Source organism: Macadamia integrifolia, chromosome 12, assembly GCF_013358625.1.
Source record: "Macadamia integrifolia cultivar HAES 741 chromosome 12, SCU_Mint_v3, whole genome shotgun sequence".
Lineage (NCBI taxonomy): Eukaryota > Viridiplantae > Streptophyta > Magnoliopsida > Proteales > Proteaceae > Macadamia > Macadamia integrifolia.
In genome coordinates, this window is record NC_056568.1 from 6607019 (window position 1) to 6617707 (window position 10689).

At 38.8% G+C, this 10689-nt stretch overlaps 1 protein-coding gene across 1 annotated transcript; it reads left to right on the forward strand.

The window, feature by feature from the left end:
• The first annotated feature begins 568 nt into the window (after window positions 1-568).
• LOC122058401 (pyridoxal 5'-phosphate synthase subunit PDX1.3-like) lies at window positions 569-1947 on the forward strand. The gene has a single exon (XM_042621075.1). The coding sequence runs from the start codon at window positions 762-764 to the stop codon at window positions 1689-1691; it is 930 nt and encodes a 309-aa protein (XP_042477009.1). The 5' UTR covers window positions 569-761; the 3' UTR covers window positions 1692-1947.
• Window positions 1948-10689: the final 8742 nt, after the last annotated feature.

The window sequence follows — 10689 nt, forward strand, 5'->3', positions numbered from 1 at the left end:
TAATGAGGGGCTCAAGGGGGTATGGGTGGGTATTTTTATTTCACTGGAGGTGGGCCCATCATTTCTCCCCCCACCCCGCACCCCCCACCCCCACCCCCACCCACACCCACCATCCATCACCCATCCATCTTTGTGTAATGATACATGGATACAAGGGTCACACGTCTAAAGAGTGCTCTGTTTTTTGGTAAAAAAGGAATGTTCTTTTTCCCTTAAATTTCAATTTTCAATAAGTTAAAAAAAGTTAAGTAAAAATAAGCAGATCCTCTCAAGTGCACTAGTGTGCCTAATGTGCATACTCGGTGTTACCAGTTGTCTAATATGCGTTGGGTGTAGAAAATCCAATCCCAACAAAGAGGTGCACAAGATCATCCAAGTATTCAATGAGAGGGCCAGATGATCGTATAAGCAGTGGATCTTATCTCGTGGATGGACCGATGAACTACATCCTCCACCGCCATTATGTTCCATAATTTATTATTTTTTCTCACTTACCCTTTAAAAAAATATTAAAAAAAAAAAAATCTTATTTTAAGGTTTTCTAACAGCCTAAGCGTTCAATCCGCTCAGTTTTTATACCCATTTACCCTCTCTTCTCTCGCAAGTCGCAACCGCCACTCCCTCTGCCTCTCCCTTCCTCCTCCCTTCACTCTCTCTCTCTCGTTATCAAGATCTTCTTACCAGAATTTGGGTTTCTTGAGTTATTATCACTTGTTTCTACTCTCTCTCTTTCTCCGAGAGAAGTTCTGTTCATCATAGAAATGGCAGGAAGCGGTGTGGTTACATTATACGGCAACGGAGCTATCACAGAGGCCAAGCAATCCCCATTCTCCGTCAAGGTGGGTCTAGCCCAGATGCTCCGTGGTGGTGTAATCATGGACGTTGTTAACGCCGACCAAGCCCGTATCGCTGAAGAGGCAGGTGCATGCGCGGTCATGGCCCTAGAGCGTGTCCCTGCGGACATCCGCGCACAGGGCGGCGTCGCTCGCATGAGCGACCCAGGTCTTATTAAGGAGATAAAGCAAGCTGTCACGATTCCCGTCATGGCCAAGGCTCGCATCGGTCATTTCGTCGAAGCCCAGATCCTCGAATCTATCGGCATCGATTACGTCGATGAGAGCGAGGTACTTACTCTGGCAGACGAAGACAATCACATCAACAAGCACAACTTCAGAATCCCTTTTGTCTGTGGTTGCCGCAATCTTGGCGAAGCCCTTCGTAGGATTCGCGAAGGCGCAGCCATGATTCGCACCAAGGGAGAGGCTGGGACTGGTAACATTGTCGAGGCCGTGAGACATGTAAGGTCAGTGATGGGCGATATTAGGGTCCTGCGTAACATGGATGATGACGAGGTCTTCTCCTTCGCTAAGAAGATTTCTGCTCCCTATGATCTCGTGATGCAGACTAAACAGCTGGGTAGGCTCCCTGTTGTTCACTTTGCTGCAGGGGGGGTTGCTACTCCAGCCGACGCGGCTCTGATGATGCAATTGGGTTGTGATGGTGTATTTGTTGGGTCTGGTGTGTTCAAGAGTGGTGACCCTGCTCGCCGTGCTCGGGCGATTGTTCAGGCTGTGACCCATTACAGTGACCCTGATATTCTTGCTGAGGTGAGCTGCGGGTTGGGTGAGGCCATGGTGGGACTCAATCTCAACGATGAGAAGGTGGAAAGGTTCGCAGCGCGTTCGGAGTAGGCATTGAAGGAAAGAAAATGGTGCTTGGAGTTGAGCTATGGACGTGGTGCTCGTCGATATATCTGTTTTCCTTCATCTGTTGTCCTGGTAGCTTTTGGGAAATGTTGGTGGGATTTACTTTGTTTTTCCCTATTTACATATACTTAGTGAGGTTTAAGATTGATTTCTTCCCTGTTACTGAAGAGTCTTTGTTGGTAAGAAGTCAATTTCATGTCTTGATTAGATTATATTACCAGAATAATTATTCAGTTGTTGAGATTCCCTTCTTCTTTTATTTTTTTAATTTAATTTTATAGAATAATTTGTCTGGGTTTAACATTGTTTCCGTATTTTGGTAAGCAAAGAGCTTTATTTGGAGAAAGGTAAAAAAAAATAAAAAATGGAGGAGGAATCTCCCCGTGAAAGGATTGTTGTCTTGCTTGTGAGTGTTTAACTATTTTGGCTTTTCAGTTTCTGAAAAAAATATTTGTGTTAGTTTAGTGAGATATAAACAAATTTATTCGGTCTTTATCTTCTGGTTCCTTGCTTCAATTCATTTGAAGAGTTTCAGATGAACAGATTTATTAGTGAGTGTTTAACTATTTTGATTCCCGGTTCTTCTTTTGTGAACTTAATTTCAATTAATTTGTGAGTTACTTTGGTGCTAGCCAACATAGCCATTCTGTAAATTTAAATTTTTAGTGGCAGTGGAAAGAGATGAGCATTCAAGTTATGTCATGAACCATATTACCTTCTCTTCATTTCCTTTGTACCAGAAACCATATTGTGTTGTTTCAGAAAGGTCTTTCTTTGGAGATTACAGGGGGTGATTGCTAATACAATTGCTATTGTATTGCTCAGCGATTTCCTTGGATATTGAAATATTATGTGTTGAATGACAACAGCCCACCTTCCTTTTAAATGTGTGTTTCTTTTCTTATCTGATTGCTTCTAGGTTCGTCATTGAAATCCTTTTCCATTTTGATTTGATATTAAACCATTTATTATATTATGTTGATCATTCACCTGCCATTGTAGGCAATTTGTTTTTCTGTCCATAGCCATTCGAATTCTCAAAAACGTAGTTCAGGAATGATATGAGATTCTCCAAAATGGGAACAATTGGAAATATACAAGTTCTTGTTAAGCAACAGCCCATTAGCTAAGGTCAATTGGTTCTCTAGGTTTTTAGGTTTTTTGCATCTGTGCTTTGTGCTCATTTTGTTTATTACCCTCCCCCTATCATACTTCAATATGCTTCACTCCTTCCACTCATTTGGAGCTTTTTTGCCTTGCTATTTTCAGGGGTCTTTCTTGTTTTTACTGTTAGTAGCTGAAGATGGTTTTGATGGCTACTAGAAAACCAGAAATCTTCACCCAAAACCCAAAAGAATGGGATGCTTGACAGTAGATTTTCCATTACACTTTCAGCTTCACCATCTGAGGAATTGAATGATTCATGGCAACAGCAATGGCATTCCTCTAGATTGGACTGTTCCCGTTCCCAATTTGTATGTCCATGTTCTCGAACTCAGTCCCCCCACCCCTCTTTTTTATACTGCTTTTTTCTGCTTTTCTTTATAAGCCATCTTGTTTCTGTCATAACCTGGCTTGTTTCCAGTAAAGTAGTTGGTCAGATCTTGCAGCATGGGATAAGGGTTAACATCTCAACCTTTCTGGAGCATTGTGACTTCTTTACTCAGATGATTATATGTTCTTGCAAATCCATTTCCCATTTCTCATTTCCTGTTTCCATAAACAAACTTAACAATGGGATCTTGGGGAAGTTTTTCCTGTTTCCAGTGCCACATTATTTCAGTTTTATATTTGATTCAAGAGTATATTGTTGATGTGCTTACAGGTAAGCTAGTGACCAATCCTTCAACTCCGGTGTCAGTTTCTCTCATTTCCTTGCATTAAATGCTTATAATTGTGAGAATGCTTACAATTCTCAAGCACAGGTGCCTTGAAGGTATGCTGATAATTTGATTTAATTGGACCATGTTTAAGCTTAGAATATCCTACCATTGAGCTTATAGATATCTTGTTGCACAATCTAAGATTTGTTGCATAGGTTACTTATCATTGTTTTTTTATCAAGTCCAGGTGCTGTAGCTGTGCTCTGCATTTTATTGTTTATGAAAAGGCCAAGTACTTATGTATTGCTGATCTTTTCTATGATGTGTGCTCTATCATTCTTTTGGGGAAGTAATTTTAGAGGCTGATACACAATCTGCTGATCTTTTAATGTGTGAGAACTGTGGAGTAGTGGTGGCAAAACTCAACCCACCCAAACCTCCCATTTATTTGTGGCTTTGGTGGGAGATAAATGGCCCCGTCTCTCTTAGGTTAGATTCTGCGGATGGGCTACACAAATGTGGTTCGGTTTTTGTCGTTGGACCAACCGGGACACTCGAGCCTCATGTGTTGGTGGATGAAAATGGACCCTACATGTGGAAAGATTGCGGAGGTAGGATTGAAACTGTTGCCTTGTCATATAGAAACTGTTTTTAGTAAGAGGACGGGCATTGGCACAAACCGTAAGGTTGTTCCATTGCAATCTATTGGTCACAGGTTCAATTTGGGATACAGTTTTTCTGCAGAGTGGGGCGAGGCTGCGTCCATTATTACCCTTCCTCCATATAGAAACTGTCTTTAACAAGAGGGTGGGCCACAACACAATAGTAAGGTTGATCCATTGCAATATGTTAGTCAGGGCTTTGAATTGGGAAACAGCTCCTCCGCAAAGTGGGGTAAGGCTGCGTGCATTATGACCTTCTTCCCATATAGAAGCTGTCTTCAACAAGAGGGTGGGTCTCGGCACAACAGTAAGGGCCCGCTTGATTTTGTTTCTCCAGTTTCTGTGTCTAGAAATAGCAAGGACAATTGTTGTTTCTGTACTAAGAAACGATTTTTGGAATCGCAAAAAGGTGTTAGATTTTTATGTTTTTCGAAACGTTTTCAACAGTGTAGTTTAGTTCAAGACATGAGTGAAGGCACGGCGTTGTAGGAATGCAACTCTCGAGTGAAAGCATGATGTTGGAGTTGCAGGTATGCTTCATAGAGATGAGCTTCAGAATGATGAAGGCAATCCAAAATTGTGAGCTATATACAACTAGGTTGGAATTGTTACATTTGGATAGTGAGAAGTTTCAACAATGGGTAGGGATTTGGGTAGGTATAGTGAAGTATCGGGTTTGTCACAATTTTTTTTACTTCCACTTGTTTCTAGAAACAGAAAAACAAGTCTAACTTGTTTCTCCATTCTTGTTTCCAGACACAGAAAAAGGCATAAATTTTTATTTCTATTTCCAAAAACAGGTGAAATGAAACAAAAATCAAATGGCTTTAGGGGTGTTTTTTCATTTCTGAGCATAGGAAAATAGAAAAATCGTTTTTAGAAACAAAATCAAATGGGCTCTAAGTTTTCTCTATTGGTTCAAAGGTTGAATTGGAAAATAGTTTCTCCACAAATTGGGTAAAGCTGCTGACTAATAAGAGGGTGGGTCTTGTAAAATAGTAAAGTTGTTCCATTGCAATCTATTGGTCGCATGTTTAAATTGAAAAACAGTTTTTCCACAAATTGGACAAGATTGCCTGCATTATGATCCTCTTTCTCCACCCCTTAATTCTTTTGAACTGTTTTTAACAACATAACATAATAACATAGAATAAAAGATAAAGGAGGAGAATCTGTTTCAGATAATAATAAGAAAAAAGAAAAACAGAGGAAGGAGATGCCAAGAACATTGTAGAGGCAATAACAACTTGGGTGGCTATACATTTAGTTTTGGACTATTGAGGGAACTATTGGATTCTCTTGTTAATGTAACCACGTGTTATATATGGTCCCAGAGAGACTAACAAATGTGCTCATGAGGTAGCAAAGTTTGGACAATTGTACTCAAGATGTGGTTTGGTTCACCCCACCATTCCTTGTAATCTCCGTTTTGAGTCTTCTGGCAGAGGATTTACTTCTTGCACCTACCTTTTTATGAGTGGATTGGACTTACCTGTTTGGCTCCAGAAAAAGAAAAATCTATAATGTTCATAAGTGGATGCCATCTCATTGTATTGAGGGTTAAAAATAAGGTTACAAACAGAAACAATTTTTTTTCTTCCAAAAAGAATGTTCTGTTTAGGATGAAACTGAGGCTGAGCCACCCAAGGCCCAATCAGCCGGGTCTTAAAATTAGCCCAGTTTTTCTAGCCCAGCTTAAGCTCAAAAATTTCTAGGGCTTAGTTTGTCCATGTCAAAGCCCAAACTATAAACTGTGCCTACTTCATGTAGTACATATGATATTTATATGTATACATATAAAAATTATGAAACAATATAAGATATTTATGCACTATAATTAAAATATGGCCATTTAAAGCATGTAAGTATTTATTTATTTATTTTTGGGTAAAAAAGCATGTAAGTTTGGATATGGGTTTATCTGAATTCCCATCAGCTACTAGAATCTTGGTCGCACTGGAATTATGTTGCTAGTAAAAAAAACAAAAAGAAGAAAAAATATTTTCTTCTTGTAGCCATCCTCTCAAGCAACTGCTAAATTAGTTCGCATAAATATATTTTATTATTATCTCAAAAAACTCTGTAATGCTAAAGTTTATGTATTTTATCTATCTCATTATTAGGGTTTTTAATGTATTAAAAAATACATTAAAAATACACTAAAAAACTATTAACAATCCCATTTGGCTGGCTTGGTTGGCGCAATCAACCAGCACCCTTACACTTCTACTGGCAATTTGAATAGGGATGTAAATGGATTATTGAAAATTCATAGTCAATTTGTATACATATCCATTTATAAGATTCTATCTTCGAAAAATCGATTTTTTGGAAACTTTATGATCCGTACTTAAACTAGCTAATCGAATACGAATATTTCAATTTCAGACCAATTAAACATCTATACCCTATGATATGTCAACCTATTTGACACCCCAAACTAACCTTGAACCTTATTACTGAATAAATTTTCTTACTTTTAGTTAAAAATATCAAGCATTTAACCATATCATCAAGGCAAAGGAAAATAACTTCCAAACATCCTTCTTGCTTTGCATTACAAGAACAAGGGAAAATCATTTTGATACTTTTTTTATCAATGGGGTTGATGTGAACTCTAAGCCTCATTGCGCTTAAGCTTATTTCTGGTTCTCATTAGCTAGCTACAAGCTCCAGCTCCAAATCCCAGCTTTCCTCCTGCCACATTATAAACCACCCCAAATGTCTTCTGTTGATTATTTCCAAGGATCCCCAAATCAGTATCAGCCCTGTTCGCAGAAAAAGCCAAGCAATATAAACTTGAGATTACATGATATAGAATCCCAGACTTATCAATATTCAAGTCAGTACCTCCTCCAAAATGCAATACTAAGCTTGGTAATCGTACAGTAGTGAATCCAGAAAAGTCATAGCATGTATCATATAGTGAATACGGTGACGACAGACACTGCTATACAAAATGCCAACCGAAGAGCTGAATAAGCTGTTGGTGCCAAACGAGTGATGACAGTTCCAGAATCTATAATGGCTCCTGAAGTTTTAAAAACTGATTCTGGGATTGATAGTAACAACCCTCCAACACTTATACCCGTCATAGTTATGTAATAGTAGTTGGGACAAATCAAATTTACGAGTAATGGAGTGTATTGAAGAGAAGCAGAGGAACCCCCTACTTGGCTACCGAAAACAAGAAAACCAGTGAAGCTGGTTGTGGATGGAACACAATAGGAGAAAAGCTTTCCATACTTTTGAGAAGTCTGTGATACCATAGAGAGTTGATCACGGCCAAGACCTAGTAATCCATCTACAGAACCCAATAAAAGAGGAGCTTGGTTGTTCTCATCACACCCAAATTTGAAATTGGGGAATACATCAGAGAGGAAGATAGTGTAAGTGTATCGGTTGAGAAGTAGCCTTCAGTGGTGGAGCCGTCATTATAGGCTGCCTTGTAGATGCAATTGGTGGTGCAGGATGATGCATAGCCTGTGGCCCATTTCACTTGCGAGCATGCGGCGGAGTCACACTGGATGTTGGAATAGGTGGAGGAAGTAGAAGAATTGAAGTAGGGTTCTTGTTGTGAATAGCATTTGATCCAAGTGAGATCACTACCTGTATCGAAGATTACTATGAAATCTTTCTTTGGTGTTCCAAATCCAATCCTGACAACCAAGTTTCCAGTACCTAGGGATAGGCCAGATTTGGCGGGAAGTTTTAACTGTTGGTTGGAGAATTTGGAATGGATGGCAGTTGACTCTGGTTTGGTCATCAATGAGAATCTGGTAAAGGCTAGGAATTTTTGCATTTCCTTTCTTGATCAGTGGTGAGCAAGGCCCATATTTGTGAGTTACTTTCAGTAATTTGGAACCTGAAAGCATTGAAGTAACCCTAGTTAATGTAATCAATAATTGTTTGAGATGTTAGAGAGCTAGAGATGATTAACTATCTGGTATTTGATGGACTGAGTTTTGATTAGGGGTGTCAATGGTTCGGTTCGGCCCAGTTTTCGGTCTGGGTTGAATTGGTTTTGGTGTGGGAATAGGAAAACCGAAATCGAACTAATAAAGAAACTCCGATTTCGGTTTCGATGTGGTTTGACTTTGGTTTCTTGTATCAGTTTGTAATTGGTTTGGTTTCAGTTTTTTGTCCGGTTTGGGTTTGATTTTCCATACAAAACTATGTAAAAACTTGGGGTTTTAATGAATTTTGGACTTTTTCCTGTTTCTTATCGGTTTATTTCTGTTTCAATCTGGGTTTTGAGTCGGTTTCGATTTGTTTTGTGTTCATTCGATTTTCAGTGCGGTTCGATTTGTTAGTGGGGTTGTAGTCTCTCAAAATGAAACTGGCCCAATAAGCCTTTGGTTTGGTTTGGTTTGGTTTGGTTTGAATTCAATTGGTTCGATTCGGGGCAGTTTTACCAGTTTGATTTAGGTATTGACACCCCTAGTTTTGATACATATATTTTATACCCTTAGTTTGAGACTGCCTCTTAAGATAAAAAGTCGACAACTTAAAAAAAAGATGGCAATTGGCAATAGTTTTCCATCATCAGTAGGAGTAGAGAAAATCTCTCCCTCACTATTGATGTGAATATATGATTGGATTCTTATGTCATCATTAGGCTCGCACTCTTTATGGGGCATGCACGTTGGTGTAGAGATTAACTACTAGGATGTGAAGATCAGCGTACTTTGAGGGCAAGTGTTTGAACCCCCACACCCTATCCTTACGTAATAAATAGTAAGAGTAGGAGTTTATACCCAAAATAAAAATAAAAATAAAAATAAAAGCAATAATTGTAATTTGAATAAGTGGGACTATTGGACCCTATACATCCCCACTTACGTGGATCTTTATTTGATCCCTCAGTCAATCTTGCACTCTTGTATGCCCATAGTGGCCTTGTATTGTAACAAAAAAAAAATAATAATAAAATAATAAAAATAAAAAACCGACCCCTTATTAGTACAGGCCAAAAACACTCTTCCCATATTCATCCAGAAGGTCAGATGTCTTAGATGTGGAGATTTCTTTGCACAAGGGTATAGAAAAAATTGGTCCAATAAAGACAAGAAGCTAAAATTCCACCACCCCTCTGGCTTCTCTCCAACCGGTTGGGTGCCCAACCAGGCATGTGAATATGAGATGGTTGGGACGTCTTGGATACAGATCTCAACAAATGGGTGCATGTTCCATATTCTCTCAACTGTTAGATGCTTGGTTACGTGTCCTAGCGATTGAATATGATTTTTCCTTCTATCAATGCCTGAAGAGAGAGAGAATGAGCAGCTCATGCACCATGCCTTTCTAGGTTTCAATTAGTACTTTCTTAATCATGGAAATGAAGTAGAAAAGAAAGTGAAATAAGTACTGGTTTTGCCCAGGATGGCTGTGAAGATTGACAATAAAGAATGGACGAAAAAGGTCCAGCATATAAAGTTGAGAGAAATCACCAGGAGCAGGAGAAGAACAAACTTCGGCTGGCATCAAGGAGCTGAGTGAAACGACATGATGGGTCTGGAGTTGATGAAGATTATTCACATTCATTTCTTGGAATCTATAGGCCTCCACCTTCTCTAAACAACTAAAGAGAAACAAATGAATACGAAAAGTTGAATGAAGGAGGAAAAGGAAGCAGGAAGAGTAGTTTTTTATGGCCATGGGTGATGATGGGTATTGGGTTCTCCAAGCAATGGTTACTGGAAATAACCCAACCTTCAAGGTCTATATATATGTAGAGAGAGAGAGAGAGAGGATCTTAGTTGTTAGTCTACTTAACTATTTTATAGGTAAATACTAATCTTCATTCATTTAATGTGGGAATCAGATTCCACAAGAGCTTTGAACACAGCAAAATGGAAATAAATGGAGGAGGCTCAAGATTCCAAATAAAGTAGACACTTGACTTCACACTTGGACCTAAATTTGCAAAATGATCGGCTACACAATTAGCCTCACGTAAAACATGACAATAAACAACTCTCTACAAATGAAAAGATAAAAGAAAATCAGTTTGCAATATGAAAAGAAATTAAAAGATGGACATATAAGAAAAGAGGTTGTGGAATCGAATCTTCTCATGTTCGGATGTGTATGTAGAAATAGGTGACCCTTGATCCTACTGAGATTATCAATCTCTCCATTGAAAAGCCGGGGGCACCCAAGGGAGGAGACTATAGGATCGAATTTTGTTATATTTGCATAATTGTGAATGGAAATAGGTGGCCCTTGACTCTACTAGCTAGTAGATTGACCATTGGCCAGCGATGCCCAGTAAGATAGAATAGCAGAAAAAAAAATTTTTGACCAAAATTAGTTCTGTTCAGACTTCAGCTCTCCATACGCATATACGTCAATATCAGATAAATCATTGTATATTGAATATGGAATAAGTAATACTTAAAGGAGTACTTAAAAAAAAAAAAAAAAAAATACCCAAAGGAGTGGCTTTACAGTATTGGCATGGTACCTACCACAAAAAAAAAAAAAAAAATTTATTGG

Bases quoted from the DNA above. Each gene is read 5' to 3' on its own strand.
- LOC122058401 (XM_042621075.1), top strand. From the start codon at position 762: ATGGCAGGAAGCGGTGTGGTTACATTATACGGCAACGGAGCTATCACA.